The sequence below is a fragment of the Synchiropus splendidus genome, chromosome 13 (assembly GCF_027744825.2).
Source record: "Synchiropus splendidus isolate RoL2022-P1 chromosome 13, RoL_Sspl_1.0, whole genome shotgun sequence".
Taxonomy (NCBI): Eukaryota; Metazoa; Chordata; class Actinopteri; order Syngnathiformes; family Callionymidae; genus Synchiropus; species Synchiropus splendidus.
The window spans coordinates 4,140,600-4,165,592 of NC_071346.1; the positions used below are offsets into that span (position 1 = coordinate 4,140,600).

The window sequence follows — 24,993 nt, forward strand, 5'->3', positions numbered from 1 at the left end:
GGCGTCATGACTTGACTGAGAGCGTGAAACGGATCGCTATTGTGATGAGCGAATTCCCCTTGAAACTAGGTGGAGCCCATGGGGCAGCCCCAGATCATGTTCCGTGTCAGATCGCTGAGGGGGAGGTGAAGCACTGTGCCGCATGGGAAGATACGAAAAACCATCGGTTTGTTAAGTAAAAGGCTGTGGGGAAAGTGTGGAGGATTAACATGGAAGCGGACGCTACAGTTGTGGGGCTCAGACCAACAGCGCGGCTCTGCCGGCTCACACACCCGACCAGCTGCCTGGGCTGAAAACATGGCTGCGGCTGAACGTGCTGCAAATGTACGGAAGTGAGGTATGTTTAAACCTTTCGCTACTACAGCCATTGAACTCTATACCGTGGCTCGTGTGCGTGTGCGAGACTCGACATCTTCACCTCCATGTGTGAGTCTGCCAGGAGGCGCAGGAGCCGCGTTATTGGCCGGTAAACGAATTCACAGGGAAACTTCTGCGTGGAACAATCAGGCTGCTGCGGCTAACACTAGCTGCTAACGAGAAACATGCCACCGTGCTGGGTTGCTTCGGGGTTATTGTGTTTAGACAGAGCGAACACGGCTCTTCCACTTTACAGTATACATTACAGTGTATTCTCGGCGCGAGCATGTTCGGCCCTCGTCTTGTTTTGTAGCCGGGGAGTTTGCTACTTAGCATGTAGCTCAGCACCGCTGCTAAGTGTGCTAAAGCTACAGCGCCACGATACTCCGCTACACAAGTGGCCGAAGGGAACGGTTCGTCAACCGAGCTGGTCAAATGCAAGGCTTGGCTTGGAAGTCGCGGCTCGAGTTGTACTTTGTGGTACTTTCCTTCGTGACATGCGGACCGTGTAATGGGAATTAAATGGGTGCAACAGTCTGCAGCGTTTGGCGTCACCAGCGTTTTATATTTAGCTCCCCGGCTAACATTACCAACTCATAGTCAACTCAAACGCTGCTAAACTGGTGGTAAGCAAGCGAGCGATTGTGTAGAGCCGCGGTGTGGTTCGATGCAAGTCGCGGTGGAGATGTTGGGATTCGAACCATTCTGGGCACCTAATGGACATATTCTTGCCAGTAGGCCGTGTGGAAGTGTTTAATAACAATCCATCAGGTTGGGAAAGACCGAGACTCTCACTAGTTAAGCTCTCAGCTTCAGCCCAACGGTTGACAGGTGCATGCTAAATCGAACGTTTTGTTTTCCAGCCAAAACATACTGGAGTTTCTCTCATTCCGCTGCTGATCTGTTGCTTGTTCTGACGGTTATTATTATTGTTTGTCGACAACACCTCTTTATGCTTTGACAATTTTTTTCTACGTGACCATTATAAAAGTAGCTTTATGAATTAAACTTTCCTGCGGTTGAGAACCATGGACTCAGATGTAGCAGTTATTTCTCCAGGTCCCTGCTTTCATTCTGGAATGGGGTTTTTAAGTTGTGATGTCACTGACAAGCGGCGTTACTAGCACGTGGTAACACAATCAAACATGCTTCAGTTGGTTGCAGGAAGTAGCTCAAATACAAATTCCTCCCTCACATGGCTCCGTCTCTGCCTTCGCGCTGCCGTTGGGACATGTGAACTTAGTTTGTGCCCGACACGTTTCTTAAAAAGGTGGAACCAGTGTAATCTCTTCAGTCACAGTGGTCTGTGGTTTCAAGCAGGGCATCTCTAACTGCACACCAGCTCCACAAACACGACTGAAATCATTTCCAACTGGCAAACTGCCTTCTCCACAGTCCCTGTGGTGTTTTGGTGAACTGTGCGTCGAGCTCAAGGCTGTGCTCACATCGGAATCAACCATTTGTCTCTAGTGATTAGATTTTTTAAAAGTTGCAAGCAGCACTTCAGTGTCACTGCAGTGAAAGAGGCGCTGTTTTCATGGGTTTTTAAGTTAAGAAATTAGGCAACCAAACTCAACTGAACTGTCAGCTTTTTTTATTGAGTTAACAAATGGATTGAATTACTAATGACCTGGTGTTGGTTGGTTGCCTTCGTTCTTGTCTCTACTCCCCACACCATCTGTCTTCCCGAACTTTGTCACCAAGCTTCTTCACACCTCCCCCATATATACTCAATTCTCAAATTGTTTATGTACTTCGCCATAGACACATCATCCGCTGTTGTGTCGTAACTGACATCTCCTGTCTAGTTCAGTACCTGATGGTAAAATGAACAAAGGTAAATACAGCCTTGCTATTTACAGCAGTTAAGTGGTCAGCCGTAACAACAACTCCAAGCTGTCGACACAGAGCTAATTCGCTCAGAGGCTAACAACTCGCCTGAACTTTCCATGGCACCATGGTGTAATACTACCTGCGCATAACATTAGTTTTACTGTGTGACATTCAGCTTCCGCTGCTTCATCAATAGTCTGCAGTCATCAAACACCCAGTTTTATCAAGCCAATATTAACGCTCACATTGGCAGGTTGGCTGACCATTCTAACTTATTTGTGTTGAGCTTATAGGTGATGTGTATTTGCGTCACATATTGAAGATGTGTTTTCTTCTCTACAGTAGATGAGCAAAGAGAATTTTGATACCAATCTCTTGGGTTTGCGTTTGTACCTCCTGTGTGATCCTGTGTACTGAATGTTCTGTGGTTTCTTTATAGGTTGCTCTGTGTTTACGGTTGTATATATCTTAGATCCTCTTGAGAGATGATGAGTAAATACTAGAGGTCTGAATGAAATGGAAAATGGCAGTGTGGAGCTGAAAATCCTGGTCCAGCTTCAACTGCCAAGCTGGAAACTTTCCCCCGCAGGTCTCCCTGCTGTGAGTGTTGGCTTCATCCAAATACTCGCTGGACTTAAGGTTAACTTTTTTTGGAATATGTAATCCGGCAGCTGTTGTTGAGACGAGCCCTTGTTTGCAGCACATGAAGCGCTTTACCTGAGAGGTGTTGTTACATTGCAAGGTAACATTGTCGACTTTGTGCCTGGATTAAACTGTCATGTAATCTGTCCACAAGATTGTAGATTGAGGAGGAAACTAGAGAGGAATAGGCTGGTGAAATGGTATTGTATATGTTTGTAGCAGAGACATGTACAGATGAAACATTAGAGGATACACTTTGTTTCCTTCTGACAGTATTTCTGTTGTCTGTGTGATAAGTGTCCCAGGAAAACGAAGTGTTGATCATGTGGCACATTGTTTGCATCTTAGAAGTGCAACTCCAGCTTTTGATGAAAGGTTTCATTGTTCCTGTCGTGTCGAACTTCAATTTGGATTATCATCTTTGTGGACCATAACTGATATTCCAAATTGAAGAGGTTTGGATGCCGATTATATATATTGGTGGACGACTGGCCGATGGACAAGTGAACGCACGCCATTTGGTATTTGCTTATGTTTGGGAGAGGAAGATGCTAGCAGTCAGGTTATTACAGAACATAACTTTTACAAATGTCAAATGTCTGTTAGTGTATTCTGTGACCCAGGGTTTCCCAGAGATGATCTGTTTCCCTTGGTGACCAAAATTGAATGTGATGACTGCGCGGTGTAGAGCCTTGTATTCGCATCGTCTGAGACTGTGTTCTGTCAGTTTTATTTTTGGGTCAATTTGTGGCCACCAGTGTTTCCTTGTGTCTGCAAATGAGAGACGTGCCAATGTTGTTGTGTCAGTATTTCCTTTAGAATCAGTTCCATTGGTCCGAAGTGACATTTTCTTTTTTTTCAAGAAGGCGGTCGTCTTAGCGGTATAGCACTGCGGGAAATAGGGTCACTGGCTTCATAGATTTGCCACTTGAGTTGTTTATCCGTCCAAGTAAACAATCGTAGGTGTGACTTCAGTCTGTGTTCTGACTTGCAAGGCAAATTAAACGCGCCAGCTAGCATCATTTAACTAGGTCATGTTTGAGTCATTGTGATTGTCAAACTGGGATACGTGTGTTGGTAATGTGACATTTATGATGATATGACTTGAACAAACTTGTCTTCTGCAGCCATCACATCGTTTTTTTTTTCCCCGGAGTGATTCATTTTCTGCACTGGGAGTCAGACAAGCGAACTTGATTGGTTTTGTTACGGCTTCCAGGGAGTTCTTCATCTGAGTAAGCGGCTCTCTGTGTCCTAGCTTCTGCTTCTCTTATCTTTTTCTTATTTTATGCATGGACAAATCCCATTAGCTGTCTGAGCCGAGGTCTACCGCTCAGCGTGAGTAATAATACCTGCAAGTGGAAGTTCCCAACATTGTTCCAGGTATAGCAAATCATTTATTCACCCAGCCATTCCAAAACTAGCTCTGAGCGTGTGGCGTTTATTTACTCCCTGCAAAATTACATTCCGAGGAGTGCAGTCTAATTAGAGCGAGAAAATGGCCGAAAGAGATCTGTGATTCTGGTGAGGCTATTCGGACGTCATCCTGAGTGATAGTCGCCGATAAGAGGTTTTATTATCAGGCGAAATCTGCAGACACACCAGTTATATTCTTTCGACGTGTCTGAATTCATTAGGTTTGGAACACAACTCGAAGCTGGCTAATATTAACCACCAAGTTAAGATGAAATCCAAATATCTCTTAAAAGGATAAGAAATCTTGCGTCAAAGTGGGTTAAGTGAAGGTATCATGTTGCACCTTCATGTTTCAGATCTGCAGCTCTGAATGGAAACTCTGTGGAAGCCGCATGCTCAGAAGTAAATGGTCAAAACCAGTTGAGTTGCTAAAATGAAATCTGTGATTAATATCCTGTCTGGATAATAAATCTTAAACAACTCGCCGTATCCCAGGTTTCCAAATGAATTTCTCTTGAAAGGGCTGGAGTATAATGGAACGTCTCCACATCTCTGTATGTTTTAGCCGTTCTGATTCTTGATTAATGCACTGGAGGGGAACGTGCACGGCCGCTGCTGGTTGGATTTCTTCTCTTTGTCCTCGAAGGACACCAGTGAGATCATCCCTCACTTTAAAATGACCTGTACCAGCGTCACGTGTTTGTCCTCAGTTGTTGGATTTATTAGTTGGGGCCGTGGCCTTGCTGTCAGAGCAGCAGTTCTGTTTGTGTTCTGCACAGAGGGGTTTTCTTTTGCACCGCTCGAGTTGTTTTTCTGTGTTGACTCAAGAGTTTTATGATACAATAGACATTCAAACTAAATGTTGTTGGTCGTTTCATTGAAAGATTGTAAATTCCATCTCCTGTTAGGAACATATATGCTCTTCTTCATCTGTCATTTGCAGTCTGTGGTTACCACATGAAGTCAAACTCCTCCACCTTAACCTGATCATCCGACTGATCATCTGCGTAACCTCACTCACCACATCTATGAATGTTATTAATCGTCTTCCTCTCCTTTCATCTTTAGTAGTCGTTGACCAACACCATCTCATCTCCATGTGTCCAAACCATCTGGCCTCCTTTAGATGTCAGCCTCATAAAAATAAAGTGTTAATAAAATGGGAATATGATTTGAGCTGCACCGATGTTTGCAGAGCGACGGTAAAAGCCATAGTTTGCCACATAAAGCAGGCTCTTGATGCTCTTTTAAAGTGGTATTGCACAAAGTTCAGTTCATCTTAAAGTCTTTGCGTCTTTTGCGTCTCGGTTGCTCCCTGATGTCTGGCCAGGTAAACCAGGTCCTGATCTGCCTGTGCTTCCACAGCTGTAGGCTCCTCCATTGTTGTGTTTTTCACAAGCTTTTAATGTGATCATTATTGCTTTTATTTGAGCATCACACCTACTAGCCTCATCGTTGACTCCAACAATCGAACCATTCATCTATATCGCTCCATGCCTCCCATCCTGTACATATGGAGTAATGATCCCTGTGGGTGAGCTGCAAGGATTCATCCATAGTCAGGAGCATAATGAGGTTAATGAGTCGCCCTGTTCTTGTAATTAAGTTATTCCTACTCACAACCTTCAAGTCCCAGCGCGCCCGGGGCTGTTTGAAGAGCTTCTTTAGACTCTGGCTTTTGCTTTTTTAATTCCCCTATTGACATCCTCGCGTGTACGTTCATGAACGTCGATTTTAAATTGACCTGTGTGCATTCAGTGGTGGTGCTTGCACTAGGATTTTATTAGTGTTTTATTCTTTTCTCCATCTGGCTTAGATACCATTCAATATATTATGTTTTGGCCCTTCATGTTTTGAAATGCACTTATTATTTCAAAATGGCGTTATGGTTAGAATTTCAATTTACCTTCCTTTAATAAAAAATACAGGCACCTACACTGTCCAAATATGCGCTTGTCAAGTTGGCATCGGAAGGATTTTGCTTTTGAAAATACTCAGTTGTGAGAAGTGGAGTTTAAAAAAAGCTCGATATGACCTTTCAGAATGGCGAACAGTACGAAATGTGCCTTTCTCAAATAAATGTTTTTTTTTTTTTTTCGCTAAACTGTGGAAAAATTTCGATTTGTGTTTGTCGAAGAACGCACACTTGGGCCAAATAAGTTCATTCAGGAAAACCCCACCCGGTGTCACATTAGAGGAGGATCAGGGTTAGAGCCGGCAGACCAAAATAAAGAATGTATCTGAAATGGCATTTGAGTGTATTACTCCTGTAGTCTGCAGTTATTTTCAGTTTGCAATCCACCGTACTAAATTCAAGCACTATAAAGATGGAAAGTTGATGGTACTGCATTTCTGCTGCCTCGAAGCTAGATTATTCGATGTGTCACCACTAAACTACTTTTCTTACTTGCCACATTTGTGATTCAATTGATTTGGAAATGTAGCGAGTCACAGTGGTCTTAGAGCTTGATCCTTTTCCAATAGTATTTCTTCTGCACGGACCTGAGATCAGACAGTTTGTTCTCCCCAGGTGTTGCTTGGATACAATGACAGGAAAAATCAATAACTCTTTGGCAATGAGAAACCACCTGAGCTGTATTGAAGTAATTCCTGTTCTTGATGCGCATTTAAACTCGGTGTTCTGAATGGTTTGTGATGATGTGAAGTTGTGTAACATTATCATTGATTTAATGTTTTCATGTTTCGCTGCAGGTGCCTGTGTTCTGCTGCAGAAGAGAGAGCACCAGGATGAGGAGACTGTAGGCACCCGCCGTAGTATGGCCGCGTCCCGATCCTCGCGTGTCACAAGGTCATCAGTGGGACTCAATGGATTGGATGAAAACTTTTGTGGTCGAACTCTCAGGAACCGCAGCATCGCCCAGCAGGAAGACACCCCGGTGTCTCCGGTACCTCGGGCCCGCTCACCCAAGAAGAAGCAGGAGGCGAAGCAGGATGCCAAGTCGGGGTCCAAACAGGACTCCAAGCAAGAGACGAAGCAGGACACTAAGCAAGAGTCTTGTCAGGACGCCAAACAGGACGGCAAGCAGGAGTCAAAGCAAGGAGCTAAGCAGGATGCTAAGCAGGATGCAAAGCATGAAGAGACTCAGCTGGACCGACAGGAGGACTGTCAGAGCGCTGGACAGCAGGACACGCAACAGGACGGTCAGCAGCAGCAGCAGCCCTCGCTGGAGGGAAAGTTGAGTGATGTGAAGGCCCCCGAGGCAGAGAAGTGGACCAGCGTCAGGAAACGGACTGCCTCCTGTTTGGAAAAAGACAATGATATCGAGAAGTCAGAGAACTGTGATAGAGGGACGGGGGTGCCGGATACCTCTCCTCAAATCAAAAGGGCCAAGCGGTGCTCCCGCTCTGGAGAGTCTCAGGGACACGAGGAGGAACTCAATCCCCTTAAACCCGGTGGTTCAATTTCTGACCAAGAGCCTGTAGTGGACAACAGTGAAGTATATCCCAGCCAAAACTCTGCGAGCATTGCTCCTGCCTCCCCTGTCCTCACAAAAGAGGACAGCGAGAAAACGGGTCCAAAGGTGGACGACGGTCTTGAGGAGTGTGATGGGGCGCATGAGCCCCCCAATTCTCACAAGGCATCCAACGGACTAAAAGACAGTAAAGCTGATGAACCCAGCACACTGGATGAAGAGCCAGTTGCAAATCCCACTTGTGCTAATAATGTTTCGTTGCTGCTCAATGGTAGTCAGTCGGGCCCCCCCTCTTCCCCTGACCCCGCTGTGCCTTGTAGAAACGCCGACCCTGTGCAGACGGAGGTCTCTGGCTCAGGGGAATCGCCAGCCTCCTCTGCTCCAGCATTAGCAGCCGTCTCCCAAGATCCTGTTCCTGACTTGATTGTGGCCAAGGAGCAGGAAGTGGAGGAGGTGGAGGTGGATGTTGTGGGGGACACATTATGTTTGGTCCACGAGGAGCAGGTGACTGATAGTGACGCCAACGGCGAACCGCAATCACCTATGCAGGAATCTGCTGCCACCGCCATCCACACGAACAATAGTCCAATCAACAACAACAACAACAACTCAGGAGAAACTACACCCCCGCTAGCGGCCAGCCCCTCTCCGACGGAGTCGGTGTGCAACAACTCTGTATCCTGCACATCTCCGTCTTTCACAGAGCTCTACGAACACAGATACACCCTGCGGACCTCCCCCCGCAGAGTCGCCTCTGGCGGCAAAGCGTCCTCCTCCAAGCCGGGCTCCCCGCCTACAGACAACGGCCCCTTGGGAGACGAGGGGGACGTGGTCGTAGGCATGGAGGAGGAGTGCCCCATGGTGGAAGTGCCAGCTCCTCTAGACTCTTTAGATCCCCCTAGCAAAGATCCGCTCTCGATAAATCCTGGAGACTCGGCCGACGGCGAGGTTTTTAGTCCGGTTGAAGGAAAAATGGAGGAACGCAGCAAGGAGCAAGTGCAGAGCCATGCGGCGGAGGAAGAGGAGGAAGAGGAGGAGCCAGACGTGTATTACTTTGAGTCTGACCACTTGGCTCTTAAACACAACAAAGAGTACGTGCTAGTTCGCCCGAGGTTCTAATCAGGTGGTGATGTCACCACTCTACTGATCGGTGTTGAGAGTGTTTGAGGTTTGTAGCGAGTAAACAAGAGGATAAGTCCTTACTGTTGCTGGGCCTCAGGCGTGAAACATTTTAGGAACTCCGCATTCAGAACTACAGCCCTGCCTCTTTGTTAGGTTTAAGATGAAAATCATTTTTCAAATTAAATGACGCAGATAGTTCTGATTGAATATTATTTTTTGAGCTCAGTACTCTTCTTTTAAACAGGATAATCCTCACTCAAGTTTACCTGACGGGTTGAGTGACTCTCCAAGGTTTTAAACTCTGTTTCCATTTGAAAAATGGTGAAAGATCTTCTGAATGTATGGTATTAGTCGCTCAAGTGGCGCAGGCCACCATCACCAACAAACTCTCAAAAGATGTTCCATAAAAGCTACTCTGGATTGTAGATAGGTGTCAAGCTCTATTTCAGACAGGTGTGTAGATCGCTGCCGCTCATTAGAGGTAGCTTGTTTTATAATCAATGATTCACTTATCATCTTGAATATTGTCATTTATAGCTGCAAAGGTCAGGCACGGTTTGCTTTTTGACTAGTCTTTTGTCTGATATTCATGGAGGAGAAAAGTGAATCAAAAATAATGAGGACTGTTGAATGAATAACAGACTTGCTCGTGTTTGGAATATGATTTGCAGAATCTAAATTGGTCTTTGAGTCTGTGTGCTGAGGTGATTAGGTCCGTTGCTTTATCTGTAATTCAAAGTTGAAGGTTTGTTACGTGAGTCTTTCTGAATTATTGTCAGATTGACTGACTACAACGACCGCGGCGGGTTGTCAACATGAAGCCTTTGTGATGACACGTTCACTTTCCATCTATCACTGTTCATTGTGTTCATAATTCATGACATCTGTTTCCATGGGCTGGATTATGCTGAGCTCCCAGGGCGGAATTCTAACTGCCATCTTCGCAGGAACTGGGCTTGTCATGAGACTAACTACGTTTGTCTGAGAGCGCCATGAACGGATGTAATGCGTCCCAACACTCACTGAACATGAATATGATCTACACTGTTTCAGATTTTCTTCTGAAGGTTTTTAATGCCGAAGGACCTTCAAATTACAACTTGCTGTTGTCGATAGTTGCCTAAATTTTACAATAAGACGATTTAAAATGGCGTTTGGTTGCATTTCTGTTATGTATATATGAGCCATAAAATTCTTGAGGGAGAGTAAGGTTGTTAGTTCTCACAGTGTAGACTCGCTGGTGGTTCTCGGTAAACAACAAACATGCTTGACCTTACACATTGACTAACTCGGCTAACAACGGCTCGGAGACAAAGTAAACTCTTTAAGTTGACGTCTCTATATTTAGCTAAGAAATACTATTGGAAAAGGATCAAGACCACTGTGACTCGCTACATTTCCAAATCAATTGAATCACAAATGTGGCAAGTAAGAAAAGTAGTTTTGTGGTGACGCATCGAATAATCTAGAAGTAAGATGATGGGGAGTGTTTCACCGAAGCATCTCAGTTCGCTGTAATTCCAACTGTTGAATAAGATGTGAGTGACGCTAACTACCCTGGGACTGATCCACGTGGTGATGCAGATGGTATTTTATGGATTCTACACGGTTACTTTTGGTGCTGCGGGCGAGTCGGATATGTGATCAGCTGGTGTCTGTCACCAGAGGATGTTGCAGACCGGACAAGTGTCATTGGTATCAAGTTTCGTGGCTCTTGTGTCGCGGGGAAATCAAATCTCCCGTGAGCTACCAGGATTTAATTCTGCTGACGGGGCAGATTTTTGAACCGTCAGATCAATACGGTACAGGTCTTTTCAGGGAAGCATGACCGTGCACTTTTAGTTGCCTGTAAAACATGCCATTTTATACCACCATAGCAATGTATGCATGTGTCTACGTCATAGTCAAACATCACAGGCGTCCAGACACGATATGGGATGCTGCGCTCTCAGCAGCTGTAGATTCATGTCCTGTTAGGGCAGATTGAGCCACTTCAGCGAGCACCTACATCGGGTTATAAACTGCACGATGCCGTCACGGCGCTGCAGAACTGCAGGCCGCTGACTCAGTAGCGCACTTAGTCACTGACAGCTCAGTTGTGCTGCCGCCCCGCAGGGTGCGAGTGGAAAGGTCAAGCGTCCCTCACGCTGACGGCTGCTCCTTAAGTGCTAAATTGCTGCTCTGAAGTTTTCCTGTGAAATCTGAGCGGCGCGGACAGCGACTAATTGCCCCATATATCTGGGACCTATCGACGTCCTGTGAAAGCCTCGGTGGCGCGCACCCGCCCGGCACATCCTCCACAACTGAATAGTTGCTCCTCATTGTGGTTTAATTATACATGTCAGGGTCTGAAAATTTGATGTGCTGCCGTTTCACCGAGTGTCAGGTTGAATAATGTAAGCCGTCCCTCTGCTGCTCTCCCGACTAACCTCGCCTCTGCCTGGCAGCTACCAGAGGCTGCTGCAGACCATCGGCGTTCTGGAGGCCCAGCGCACGCAGGCCGTGCTGGACCTGGAGACGCTGGCACGCCACCAGAGAGAGGCTCTGATGGACCCCATCTGCTTCGTGGAGAAGCTGCAGAAACAGGTATCGACAGTCGCCCGGATCAGCAGGTTTACAACCCTGCTCTCATCCAACATGCTCTTTTGATTGGAGCACACGTTGATTTAGAGGAGAGATGAAAGTTGAAATGGCATCAAGATCATGTGGTCACCTGATGAGCTGCGTGCTTCCTGGTCTTGCTGCGGCGTTTTGGATGATGCTCAAACTCAAGGGAACGTTTTATGGCAGGCTTTCCTCAGCTGTGTCTGTTTGTGTTTGTGACTGGGAACAGCTGTTCACGCAACTGTCTGCCAAGCACATGTGAAAGGTGGAGGTCGGCTGAAGCTGGCGCTAACTAACTTGAGCACATCGTCACATGCTGTGAAACAAGCGACTAACCCTGCCCCTCCGCAGGTGAACCTGGGCCTGCCGTTGCCGCAGCGCGTCGTGCAGCTCCCTGACATTTCGTGGGAGCAGTACACATCTGGACTGGGAGAGTTCGAACGGGAATTTTCTGACAAAAAGCGGAAAACCAGGAGGCTAAAGCTGATCTTCGACAAAGGCAGGTGCCACCCTCACAGCGTGTTGTGTTGGTCACTCAGTGTGTGTGACGCAGAGTTGCTGATGTTGCACATGGAGTGTGTGTTTTGAAAACGTGTGACTGCAGTGTCCATTTATTTGTCAATTGTGTGAGCTCATGTTAGTGTACCAGTGTTAGTGTGTGGCTCAGCCTATCTGTATCTGTAACACCACTGGAGCTGTGTGAATGTGTTTGTCTGTGTGCTGTGGCTAAGCCTCTCTTTATGAAGTGTTGTGTCTGACTGTGAGTGCTCTTGTGTGGCTGATGTCACAGAATAATAGCTGTTTTCAGTTGCAGATGTTTGTGTGCATTTGGCCAACAGTCTGCCCTTGTTTTTATAGCCTGTTTTTGTTAGTCGCTGATGCCACCTATGGAGTAGAGCTTTTGTATGTAGGTCTCTTCTAGCTTGTTTTGTCGTGAAAAGTTTTGGTTCCTCTTTCTGCACGAATATGCACGTGTCAGTTCCTGCGTTTGTGCGTCGGTGCCTGTTTTGGGTGTGTGTGACACGTGTGATCAGAACATCTGGAAAACAGCTGAGGTTGAGCAGGTTTGAAACTGTCTCTCAGTGACGATTTGCATGAATGATTGACACAGACATGCAGTTAACTGCATGAGATCTGCTTCCAGAAAATTCCAGAAATAAAGCTTTGCTCTCGTCCCACCGCCAGGTCTGCCCGATCGACCCAAAAGTCCCTTGGAGCCCAAGAAGGAGTGCGAGTCCTCCTCCATGTACTCTTCGCTGCCCACGAGTGACGCCCCAGAGAACGGCATGCAAACGCAGGTACGCTCCACTCTGTTTCCCAGAATAAACTCTGGACCCAAGTACTGCAGCGGGTGAGTCACAGTCCCTGCAGGTCGTCCTACAAATCAGCCGTTTAGTGTCTCCGGCATCACGTGAGCAGACCTCCATGGCAACATGATGAGTCGGCTTCTTCCACACCACCGATTCCTCCTGTCACTGACGGACGAGTCGAGCGGTTCGGCTTTCATCTGCGTGTTTCTCATCGGTCTGTCTTCACGTTTGTCCTCGGCAGATGATCCGGGGGAGGATTTGTCACTCCAACAAGCCAGACACATTTAACCAGCTGTGGAGTGTGGAGGAACAGGTTGGTGACAAGCGTGCCAGAGGTTACCTGTGTATTTTTAGCAACAAGCAGTCATGTGACCCATGGAAGCGACGACGGCAGCCACTCTTCCTGTTGGGAAGTGCGACCTGGGATTCTCTTTAGTTCAGTGTCAGCCGCATTTGCCTTAAGTGAATGAGGAGAGAACTCTATTTTAATGTGTATATAGCATGTATGACCCAATATTATCATTACTGAGGCTGTATTTACTATAAATTGCTTCCATAATGCTACAGAGGGGGCCTTTGATTGATAAATGTATCTAGATCATTTGAGGTTTTACAATTTAATATATATATATATTATTTTAATAATATACAAGGCTTTTAAAAAACAATTTTCTCACCATGTCATGTACTCATGTTGCTCCCTGAGAAGTAAGTATTTGTGGTTGCTCTTGTAGAAAAAACTGGAGCAGCTCCTTCTCAAGTTTCCTCCGGAAGAGATCGAGTCGAGGCGATGGCAGAAGATCGCAGACGAACTCGGCAACCGGACAGCAAAGCAGGTGAGCTGCTGGGTTTTGTGGAGTCGTGAGGACACACCTGTTTTCATCCCGTCTCGTCCGAGGAAGCGCTGACTTCAGCTGTTATTCTGTCCTGGGTTATTGAGTTTGACCCAGTGCTCCACTCTGTAATGGTTTCAGTCAGGCGCTCCTGTTCCTGGTGATGTCTTTAGTGAGCGTGTTTGGAAACAAATCGTGCTCGACTCAGGAATCCCTGGAATCTGGGATGCAGAATTTAACCCTGAATCTTTCATTTCCTGCTCTGGATACAATTACTCCCCAGAGCGAACACGAACAATCGCCCTTTCGCCTTCCATGGGCGCTGAATGTTTTCTGCCGCCGCCTGCACTCGCCTCTCCTCCCTCGCGCCGCCAAGGATGTGCCTGTTTCCTGAAACTGATGGTGTTAGCACATGTGCGACACAACAGCAGTGTCTTTTCAACTGAAGTGGAACACAAGGACGCTCTTGCTTTCTTCCTTGTGAGTCACGGCTCTTTGTGCTGGTTGCATCCCTTCAGGTGGCCAGCAGAGTTCAGAAGTACTTCATCAAACTGACGAAAGCTGGAATCCCCGTGCCCGGGAGAACACCCAACCTCTGCATGTACACTAAGAAGGTGAGTCTCACTCCTCTGACTTACATTATGGGACATGTGAAGCGTCCCATAAGGACCATAAGGAAGCATCCCAGAGGAAGGAGAGACCTGTGCTCTCATCCGCTCACGTGACTTTCTCTGGACCCTTTTCTCTGCTGTTCCGCAGCCATCCAGCAAGCGGCAGCACCACCTGAACAAACACCTGTACCGCCCGTCCACCTTCCTGACCTCCTACGAACCTCCGGTCTTCATGGACGACGAGGAGGAGCGCTCGGCCTATTTCAGCAGCCTCCAGGACCCATCTGCTGAAGAATCGGTCAGTCTGTCTGGCGTCTGTCTGTCGGGCATCTGTAGGTCTGTCTGTTGGGCGTCTCTCGGTCAGTCTGTCTGTCTGTCTGCCATCAGTCAGTCTGTCTGCCAGGCGTCTGTCGGTCACTCAGTCTGTTGGGCGTCTGTCGGGCATCTGTAGGTCAGTCAGTTGGGCGTCTATCGGTCGGTCAGTCTGTCTGTCGGTCAGTCAGTCTGCCTGTCGGGTTGTCATTCTGTCCGTCCGTGCGTCTGTCTGGGCGTCTGTCTGGGCGTCTGTCTGGGCGTCTGTCTGGTGTCTGTCTGGCGTCTGACAGTGGGTGATGGCTGGTGATGTGGAAACTATGATGAAACTGGGGGGAACTTTCAGGGAGATGAGGGAACTTTATTTCTGTGTTACATTTTTCAAAGCGACAGCAGCGGCAGACCTCTCCGTTTGACCTTTTGAGAAGCTCCTGCCTGCAGGTGTGTCACGCTCTCGTCGCGTTTCTCATTTGGCTTCCAGCGCTCGACATCAGACGGAGCGTATTTCACTCCCAGGGTTCAGCTTCAGATGCGCTGATGCAACCGCTCTGTGGCGCTCAGAAACCCGACTGCCTTCGCACCTCCTTGCAAATCTGTTGAAAGCAAACCTTGCTCCAGACTCTCCTACTCGCTAGTTTGGGCGCTGACATTTTCTTTACCTTCGATGGCCGCGACCTTTTCAGCTGGAACACCAGCAGCTCAGACGTTACATTTCTCTGCCGCCGCCGAGTTTATTAGTCTGGCTGTGTTTGCAGAACGAGCCCAAGTTTGCTGTGGATAAATGTTTCTGCTGAGACACAGTCACTGGAGGTGATTAGCTGCTTCACGGAATACTCGGCTGAACTTTACCCAGCAGAGACGACACAGACACGAGCAGCAACACCTTCTGTCAGCAGGCTCGCACCAGAGCAGAGCGTGCTCCTGTAGTCCCAGGGTATCTGATCCCTCTGCCTCGTCCTCGCTTGTGTCCTCTGTTCAGCTCCACTCGTCGGTGCTAACAGTTTCCCCCATCAAGAAAGTTGTTTTTCTCTTTCTCTCTCAAATAACCAGAGTGTTGTGTTAGAGAAAATCATCTTCAACAGTAGCTAGATTTGAAACATTCGCTGAACTGAAAAATGTGTCTTGCCTTTGTTGTATCCTTAACACTGAAATGTCCTATCATTCTGCACTTGAAGGCATCGGCTCTGATGTGAGAGAAAACAAAGGACAGCTTTTGAACTTGAGAGGGTTTTTCTGACCCACGTTTGTCTCCTCCTCTGGTCCAGGACGAGGACGGGATCCCGGCGGAGTTGAAGAACCTCCCCGAGTACAAGGAGCTTTTGGAGCTGAAGCGGCTGAAGAAGCAGAAGCTCCATGAGATCCAGGAGGACTCGGCTGGCGTGCGACACCTGGGCTACAAGGTCAGGCTCCTCCGCGGCTCTTCTCTCTCACCCGACCCAAACATCTGAATCACCTGCTCCCTCCTCCCCCCCCTGCAGTGTGACGTGTGTGGCATGGAGCCCATCCAGGGCGTCCGCTGGCACTGCCAGGACTGTCCGCCAGACAGCTCTGTCGACTTCTGCTCCAACTGCTCCGACTGGTGAGGAAGCTCTTTGGTATTCAACCTGTTGCACACACACACAGCAGCTCCTGAAGACTGGAATGGTTTCTCCAACCATTGAAGCAGAATGTTTCTGGGCATGTTGTCTCAGCGAGGCTCACCTGTCTCTCCTCCTCAGCCTGCTGAAGACGGAGACCCATACGCCCAGCCACCACTTAGAAGCGATATATCGGCCGGACTCCTACCTGGACCGGGACTACTGTCTGCCTCAGAGCACAAGCTACAACTACCTGGACCCAAACTACTTTCCGGCCAACAGATGACAGAGCCCCGGCGGTCAGCAGCTCCAGGACTCCTCCCACTGGCCGCTCTGTGCATGGCTCTATCCTCCCAACAGTACTTCTGCACCTGCTGCCAGGTAAGAGGGCAGACAGTCGGGCGGAGGGGCTCCAGTCAGACCCCTCTGGGTGAAGGGGTCCCCCCCCCCGCACCAAACTGGGTCGCTCCACCGCAGCCGGGTTCAAGCACCTGAGGCTCCTGTTTTTAAAAAAACAACCGAAGGCACCGCAACATTCCGGAGCGCCGTGACTTCCTCCTGCACGCTCTCGCTGCTGCGGACCTGGAGAACTGAAGGTCATTCTGACAGAGCGCCACCTACTGGTGACCAGTGTCATTCATCACTGACTGAGACATGGGTGTGTGTGTGTGCGCGCTCGTGTGTGTGTGTGTGTGTGTGTGTGTGTGTGTGTGTGTGTGTGAACGTGGTCTAAGTGTTATGCAAGAGTGACAAATGTTAGCTAGGTCTGTGTAGACGGAGTATTTATGAGCGTCGGCGATGTGGACTCGACGCCGAGGCGATTTTCAGACTGTTCCGCCGACTCACGGAGGTGCTCCCCCCTCGACCTCCACACCAAGCTGCTCTCCACTCACCACATTTCAAAACCTGTCGCCCCCCGTTCAACCTTCCTACCTGTGAATCACAACGCACTACAGCACCAGGAGCAGATCCCCTGCCCCCCGCCACCCCATCTCACCCCGTGTCCCGGTCTGTGGTGAAACGTAGCCAGCGCTAGTTGCCGTGTGCCATTTTAAATTGTGTTCTTCGCCAGAGTTCCATTTCCACCACTTGGCCCACCGAACCAGTCGCCTCTAGAACATCTTTCATTTAGAACAGGTCCGTTTATAAAAGATTGTATTTTTATTAACCTATTTAAGAAATCATTTGAGGTCGGCGCCTCCACCGTGGAACAGCTCACAGTTTTATAGATTTTGTTGTGCTTGAGTAGACGCCATTTTGTATGGGTTTTGTCTCCCTCCTTCACCGCCCCTCCCTCCCCGCTTCAATATCTGTGTATAACAGTCTGTTCTTATGTAAAAATGATGTAAAAAAGCTAGAGGAGAACCGTGGAAATAAAAGTATGTGAAAATAGTGTTTCTACATCCGCCTCTGCTCAGTCATTGCTTCTGTCTGCAGGGGTCAGTGTTGGCTCTTTTTTCCCCTTTTCAGTTCTGAGAGTAACTTTTGTTTTGTTGCCGGAAAACATCCTTATAAAAGTCTGACGGAGAACTTCAACCCCAAAGTATGACGTCACCGCACCTTTAGGTACTCCGAAATACTACAGTTGTCAAAGAATGAAACGGTGGGAAAGTTTCCTGGGCGAGAAGGAAAGTTTTGTTTTTGTCTATTTACATTTTCAAACCATGTCCTAGTCTTCCGTAACATTATGACCCCTGAATGACTTGCATTTACTCAGAAATGAGCGTTTATTATGGTTGATATGTTGTTGCGCTACCGCTGTCCTCCAGCAGATGGCGCCGTCAGCTCACATAGAATCAAATGCACTGGTTTTATTGACGCTCAACAAACACTCCAGCATGAAAACAGAGAAATCTTGACAGTTCCTGTTTGTCACCCCAAGCACAGAGAAGCAGCGAAGCCTGGTTGTAATTGTGGCATGCTTGTTACGATAAGAGAGCAGAGGGCACACTGATGTCTCCACGCGGGACCTGGTCGTGCCGTCGGCACGGCCTCTTCTCGTCCTGGTTTGCCGAAGGTGAAGTGACCGGTTTTGGTTTGAGAGTCGGAACATGCAGGCGCGGGGGGCAGTGGGCTCTTGAGAGCGGGCTCAGAAGCAGGACTCCATCACCTGGCAGATCTGGAGGAACACGTCATCCGGCGAGCCCTCGGCGTCGATCTGCAGGTGAACACACACACACACACACGTGTGACCTCACCAGTCGCTCTGACATTCAAAGCACACGCTGGCATTTATGAGCTCAAACGTCTGATCTTGCAGGGGGCGCTCGCTGATGAAACAGCCCAGGGTCTGGTGAGTGCTTTGGTTTTCAGCTCCAGTTGTGACCCTGCACTGCTGGTTAACTGTGGCACATCAATGCGTTTCCTCTCCATTACCGTGTGAAGAAGCTTCTGGCTCTCGTAATGGTCCAACAGCGGCTGGCTGTCGCTGCAGAAGCCGTCCACATGCTGCTGCAGGTCACTGTCCAGCGGGACGCTGGAGCTGCTGGACGACCGACGACACCGCAGACGGGCCGACGAGGTCTCGGACGAACAGCTCAGGTACAGGACGGAGATCGGGGCGCCCATCTGTGGCCGCAGAGAGAAGTTGTTCAGCTATCTAACCGTCACAGTGTGTGTGTTGGTCAGGTTCAAATTTGACTCGGCAAGTCCTTGAGTCGAACGTGTTTAAAATTGGAATGAGTCCCACACATCTGAGTCAGGCCCTGTGACTCGGTCCGAGAGCAGGCTTGAGTCCCTCAAAGGGTGAGAAAGTGATTGTGAATTCTGAGCGCAAAAGTCACTCGTTGAATGACTGAGTCCCACACACCTAAATGAGTCCCTGAGAATTGATCGCAGAGCAGACCTCGGTCTAAACTGAGGAGTCAGCAGTCACTGAGTCCCGCACACCTAAATGAGTCCCTGAGAATTGATCGCAGAGCAGACCTTAGTCTAAACTGAGTAGTCGGCAGTCACTGAGTCCCACACACCTAAATGAGTCCCTGAGAATTGATCGCAGAGCAGACCTCGGTCTAAACTGAGGAGTCAGCAGTCACTGAGTCCCACACACCTAAATGAGTCCCTGAGAATTGATCGCAGAGCAGACCTCGGTCTAAACTGAGGAGTCAGCAGTCACTGAGTCCCACACACCTAAATGAGTCCCTGAGAATTGATCGCAGAGCAGACCTCGGTCTAAACTGAGGAGTCAGCAGTCACTGAGTCCCACACACCTAAATGAGTCCCTGAGAATTGATCGCAGAGCAGACCTCGGTCTAAACTGAGGAGTCAGCAGTCACTGAGTCCCACACACCTAAATGAGTCCCTGAGAATTGATCACAGAGCAGACCTCAGTCTAAACTGAGGAGTCAGCAGTCACTGAGTCCCGCACACCTAAATGAGTCCCTGAGAATTGATCGCAGAGCAGACCTCGGTCTAAACTGAGGAGTCAGCAGTCACTGAGTCCCACACACCTAAATGAGCTCAAGAGGTTGGAAGTGGGTCCTGGTCATAATCGTGTTGTCACTCTAGCCTACACAAGTGTCAGTCAAAATCCCTTTTCTTGGTAAACTTGTACTTGTAAAAGAGTCCAACAAAAACAGCTTGTGTCGGCATGACTGGCCTTGGCCTCGTACTGCTCCGCCTGCCGCACGTCTCGAGGGAACCCTGCCATCACCAGGCCTTTCCCCTGCCGCTGCGCCGCCTCGCTCACCAGCTCCAACACAGCGTCCTGGAGAACAAAACAACCCAACTTGTCACAAGCTCAGCAAGCCCTCTGCCTCCATCTAGTGGTCGGCAGGAGTGAAGGATGAGGTTGATGAAGGCACAAGTGTCGGCTGCTGAGGAGACATTGAAAATCCCTGTGCACTAGGGGGCGACAAAAGCAAGGCCAGACCTCAGGCAGAGGGAGTCCTCTCTCCAGTGTGTCTCGCAGGTGGCGCCCCCTGCTGCAGTGCGACTGCAGCTCATTACACACCAAGTCGCCGACGGTCACGTGGCGGAGGCCAAACCTCTCCTCCATCCTCTCGCTCTGGAGCGTCTTCCCCGAACCTGGACCTCCTAAGAGAGAGAGAGGGAGAGCACAATGAGCCGAGAACCCGGTGAAAAGCCAGGACTTTGAAGGCTGCAGTCGTGATTCTGCTCCAGACTTGATCAGATCCACCTGCCGGGCCGGCGCTGACCCGCTGGTCTGTGAGCCGGAGAGAGTCCGGTAATGACCTCGGGGACTGGAGCAGAGGCCCGTGAAGCTTGTTAGTGAACTTCCTGCCAACGGTGAAGGCGCGAGCGTCTCTGCAGGGAAGCGACGCCGACTCTCTCTCTCACCTCTGATGAGCAGTCTGTCAGTGTCCCTCGACCCGGATGCAGCCTCAGATCAAAGTGTTAGTGACTGCGGTCTACACTCCGCCTCTCGTGTCCGGCGTTACGAGTCTCGCCTCATGGTACGACCACAGGAAATGATGAATATATGACTTGTCTTGTCTCTGACATTTAGACGTCGGCAAGAAAGTCAACACTCCTCATTTCGATAATCACGACTCAGAAATTTTGCTGTACTGTTTAAAGACAGTCTGGAACTACTTCCTGTTCTTCACTTTGGTTCTTATCAACAAGAAATACACCTCCAGTAATTGATCAGGAATTCTTGAATATGAAACTCTTACTGCGCAGAAGAAGGTTTATAAATAGTTTAGCGTCGAGTACAAACCGCTAAGCTAACAAACAAGCTAATCTTCCGTTTTCATGAGACTTGTACAGATACCACTCTCTGCCGGGTGTAAAAATATCTTCGCACTTCAAACCTGCCCTTATATAACCGCGCCATTAAAACGCCACGATACAAAATAACGGCGGCAGAAATGCTAATTTCATGGGAGAGAGACCTGAGAGCGCCATTTCCCCTGAGTGGAGGCGCCGACTTTTCAAGTTTAGAAATGAGACGGAGGAGAATTCTTCTCAGCTCTCACCAGGCTCTGCTCTTCTTAACAAGCCTGCACCGCCTTATAGGCAGCTGGAGTTATTAGTGGCTTAAAATAGGTGTCTTTAATTTCTCATTTTATGACAAAAATAAGTTGTTCTGAGTTGCAAAAAGTAGGTTTAATAGCTATGCTTTGAAATTTTGGTGGATGAAATTATTTTCTTTTATAATAGCATATTTATTTTATGGTATTTTTCAATAACATTTACATATATTATTATAGATACATTATTACATTTTCATTGTCATGTAAATGTTTTATTTAACTGATTTTCCTCATTATATGAACTTTTTTCCCCATAATAATAATAATACATTTAAAAGTGTATTTTTCCTGTAACATCAAGAAAACCTTTTTTTAAGTTAAAAAAATAATGTTAGGAAAATAGGAAAGAACATATGAATTCCTGTGTTTAAGAATGACTCTATTATGTGGATAAAAGGTATCAATGTGAAACCATTAACACGACGACAAACAAGGCAGAAACACGATGGTGGAAAGGTCGAACCTGCCGCTGCTGTCATTACTGTTGTCGCCTGCTCAGTCACGCAGCAAGTGCTGCTGTCATTAGCTCATTCAGGAGCATCAGCTCTGGTTTGAATGAACCGGTGGAGAATCCACTCCATGAACGAGGTGTGGGTGTTTATACTGCCCTGTGGGGACCAATTCCTGACAACACACTATCCTCGTGGGGACTGTTTGCCGGTCCCCACGGGTCCAAACCTCAATTTGAGGATACTGACTTCAAAATAACTGGGTCTTTACAACTGGATCTCAGTTTGGTTCAGAGTCCTGGTTCAGGTGAGCCATGTGTTTGGGATGGTTAGGTTTAGGCTGAGAGGCTGGGGAAAGGGTTATGTCACTGAGAAACCTCTCAGTGTCCCCACAGGGAGAGCGGTACAAATGTGTGTGTGTGCAACAGGTTCCTACCGATCACAAAGATGACCTTTGCTTTCCTCTGCTCTGAGCGGAAGCCTGTGGGGAGAGAACTCAGTTAAACACAGGCAGGCAGGAGAAACTTTGTCGCCATAGAAACGCCGGTGTGGAGACCCTGCCACGCGCTTCTTAACTCCGGGAGATGAAACCAGCCTCTTGTGACTCCCTCACCGACCTCTTTTCTCATTAGAATTGCTTCTGTCATCTGGGTGACACCTGTTGCACCAGTCTTCTGAGACTTGCATCACTCGTCCCAGGGTTCGGACACACTGTTCTGGGCTCTGACTGGGACGTGTGTGTGTGTGTGTGTGTGTGTGTGTGTGTGTGTGTGTGTGTGTGTGTGTGTGTGTGTGTGTGTGTGTGTGTGTGTGTGTGTGTGTGTGTGTGTGTGTGTGTGTGTGTGTGTGTGTGTGTGTGTTGCTGCCCGCCTGCCGCCGCGCGGCGATAGCCAGCTGACAAGATAAACATCTGCTCAAATCAACAGCGAGCCTCCTCCCCCGCCGTTACACAATCAATACTGTTGGGATCACTGTGATGAACACACACACACAATCACAGAAGTTCATTCAGGCAGCTGGAGAATAACTGGAACATGACACATGTGGCATTTACTCAGATGGAGGTGTGTGTGTGCCTGGTTTAGCTACACTTGTCAGGACATTTTTGCCGGTCCCCACAAGGTTAAGCCTCAGTTTGTGGCTTAAAACTTCAAAATAAGTGGGTCATTATGATGGGGTTTCAGTTTGGTTCTGGTTAAGGTCAGCCATGTGTTTAGGATGGGGAAAGCATGACAGTCAATGAACGTCCCCACAAAGGTAGTGGTATAGGTGTGTGTGGGCAGCAGTTCCAACTCACTTTCCTCGGGTCCTTCGGCCATCAGTTCTTCCTCCTCCTCCACCTGGAGAGAAGAGAAGGAAAGTCGCTGAGCTAGCATGTTCTGTTAGCCGCGGTGAGGAGCTCCGCTGGCTACTGAGCCTTGCTAGCATTGTTTGACTCCTTGAGTCAAACAAGTCTCACTGAATGAATGGGCTCATTTGGACTTGTACGGCCGGTTGTTTGAATTGGTGAACTCTGGATGGGTCCCCTAACGTCAAGAGCGGCTCAAGAATGGACAGTGTTCCTTTCACGTCCTCTCAGTGGCTGCGACAGATGTCAAGCGAACAGATCTGGATTCATGCCCGACAGCCAGTTTAATATCCGAAAATATGTCTCGCACCCGCCGCGGCGACGCGTCCGTCCCTGGGGGAGACAGATTGAGAGTCTGACAGCACCAACTGTTGACGTCTGCTGTCACAGAATTCAAGTGAAGATGAGGCACAGGAATTTATGTGGAGAAAAACGTCAACAACATGAAGCTCCGCGCCTCAACACATCGACCTCTGACCCAACAGCATCAGAACCAAGCGGTGAGGTCGGTCCAGTGTCCTCTTACAGTGCTAGAAAAGTGTATTTTTTGCTCCAATTTCAGCCCTTTCTGTAGCAGCCTCGGTGGGAATGGAACAATTTGTCATCTCTTTTGCGTAATTGTCTTTTTCACCTCCACGTTCTTTTTGAAAACGCGGGTGAACGTGTGAATGTTCTGCTCGGAGATGTTTGATGATTCATGCAGCGTCGTGGCAAACGTCTTAATATCCCCTCAGATTTCAGTCAGGAGGCGAGAAAGAGCTTGTGATGGGAGACGCGTCGCTGGCGATGAGTGACGCGCGCCGCCTGATTTTGACAAGTCGCTGACAGTAGAATGTCGAAGAACAACAACTTCAGTGGAACTGGAGAGAGACGTGTCCGTCAAGTGACAACAGAGTTGAATGTTGACGGGTGGCAACATGGAGTCGCTGGTGTGTGAGTCGGAGGGGACGTGACTGAGCTCAGCTTCAGGAATCTGTTGCCTCTGGTTGGAGCTTGAGACCGCTTGTTCCTGATTGGCTGTTCGGCCTCCAATGGAAACGCTAGTTGTAGGATGCGTGAAACAAGTGTATTGAAACGTTAGCTCCAGTTGGCGATTAATATTGTGTGTTGAGATCACAGAGACTCGTACCAGAGCCACATGTGAGTTGGTTCTATCGTACACAATGTAAACACTTGAGGTGCGTTCGGGTTGTGTTCGGAACTTGGAAATTCCCAGTTAAACCTGGGTGATGTCGCCCACTTGTGTGGGAGAATCCTCACCACCCCAATCCAAGATGGCTTCCCTGAAAGCTAACAGGACGTAGAAGGTTCAAGTCGATGGAATGCGAATACCTCTTCTGTATTTATCAAGGAGTTACTTCAGTCAGGACATGGTACGAGTGAGAAAGGCTTTCATAGACGTCACTATCGTCTTTTCAGACTCCGATAACTGGAATGCGGCAAACTCGGGTGTGACATCTTTGCTAGCTCCGACTTCTCAATTCCGAGGCGACTGGATTGCAGCATTAATTTCTGCAAAATGAAATATATTACACCGCTAGCTAGCTCATTAAGTATGTTGCTAATGCCAGTTTGTGTAACGTTGAACCTAAATACTCTCGCGCTACGAAAACAAACGGCCTAGAACGGAGAGTGAATCTGTAGTGACATCTATTGAGCGCAGAAGTAGAGCGAAATGGAGTAAAACTTTTTTTCAAAATGTCACTCACGTGCGCACAACAAGTCTTCTTACACATTCAAACTGCTCGTCCACTGTGTCAGTGGCGATGCTAGCATGTCACCTTAAAATCTGCGCCCAAGTCCTCTGGAGCCGTCAAACAAGGGGAAAGACAACTCTGAGTGGGGGTCAAAACCAGGACCCAGAAACACCCTATCAAGTGCTTTTGCTAATGTTAGCAGAAGCTAATTAGCTTTCAACTTTTCTTTCTGGTCTCTACTGGCCCGCGAGCCTTGTGTTTGAGACCGTTTCCCAGGAGGAGGCGTCATGTGGGTCACGAGCCTGCCGCCGAGGTTCTTCCTCTAATGTTTCCGCCGGCATCGCACCGTGAAGCTTATGCAAATCTGAAGCTATTTCAGATCCTCTTCAGATGAAGCGTTTCAATGGAGATTTCAACTTATTTATTCCTGGTCCCTCTTGACCCGGAAGGG

The 24,993-nt window shown here is 48.3% G+C and overlaps 2 protein-coding genes across 4 annotated transcripts in view; one reads left to right on the top strand and one right to left on the bottom strand.

Annotated features, from left to right (window-relative positions):
* The first annotated feature begins 101 nt into the window (after nucleotides 1-101).
* On the top strand, nucleotides 102-16,491 carry zzz3 (zinc finger, ZZ-type containing 3). Of its 3 annotated transcripts, none has more exons than XM_053882580.1 (12): nucleotides 102-337; nucleotides 6,961-8,773; nucleotides 11,252-11,390; nucleotides 11,760-11,907; nucleotides 12,594-12,706; nucleotides 12,960-13,031; nucleotides 13,453-13,554; nucleotides 14,070-14,165; nucleotides 14,311-14,460; nucleotides 15,740-15,874; nucleotides 15,953-16,053; nucleotides 16,193-16,491. In XM_053882580.1, the coding sequence occupies exons 2-12, from the start codon at nucleotides 7,026-7,028 to the stop codon at nucleotides 16,335-16,337; spliced, it is 2,949 nt and encodes a 982-aa protein (XP_053738555.1). In that variant the 5' UTR covers nucleotides 102-337; nucleotides 6,961-7,025; the 3' UTR covers nucleotides 16,338-16,491. The 3 variants fall into 3 exon arrangements, with proteins under 3 accessions (XP_053738555.1, XP_053738556.1, XP_053738557.1); XM_053882581.1 differs by having other exon boundaries at nucleotides 102-324; XM_053882582.1 differs by lacking the exon at nucleotides 102-337 and adding an exon at nucleotides 447-466.
* Nucleotides 16,492-17,701: 1,210 nt separating this feature from the next.
* ak5 (adenylate kinase 5) overlaps nucleotides 17,702-24,993 on the bottom strand; it is a 32,661-nt gene continuing 25,369 nt past the window's right edge. Inside the window, exons 9-14 of the mRNA XM_053882583.1 lie at nucleotides 22,795-22,837; nucleotides 21,934-21,978; nucleotides 19,923-20,086; nucleotides 19,650-19,757; nucleotides 18,428-18,619; nucleotides 17,702-18,209 (exon numbers count right to left, since the gene is read on the bottom strand). Of these exons, the coding sequence (XP_053738558.1) occupies nucleotides 18,141-18,209; nucleotides 18,428-18,619; nucleotides 19,650-19,757; nucleotides 19,923-20,086; nucleotides 21,934-21,978; nucleotides 22,795-22,837 (621 nt within the window). The 3' untranslated portion in view covers nucleotides 17,702-18,140. The remainder of the gene's footprint in view (nucleotides 18,210-18,427; nucleotides 18,620-19,649; nucleotides 19,758-19,922; nucleotides 20,087-21,933; nucleotides 21,979-22,794; nucleotides 22,838-24,993) is intronic.

Bases quoted from the DNA above. Each gene is read 5' to 3' on its own strand.
- zzz3 (XM_053882580.1), top strand. From the start codon at position 7,026: ATGGCCGCGTCCCGATCCTCGCGTGTCACAAGGTCATCAGTGGGACTC. The intron at 8,774-11,251 runs GTACGTGCTAGT...TCTGCCTGGCAG, and splicing joins GCTCTTAAACACAACAAAGA to CTACCAGAGGCTGCTGCAGA. The intron at 11,908-12,593 runs GCAGGTGCCACC...TCCCACCGCCAG, and splicing joins AAAGCTGATCTTCGACAAAG to GTCTGCCCGATCGACCCAAA.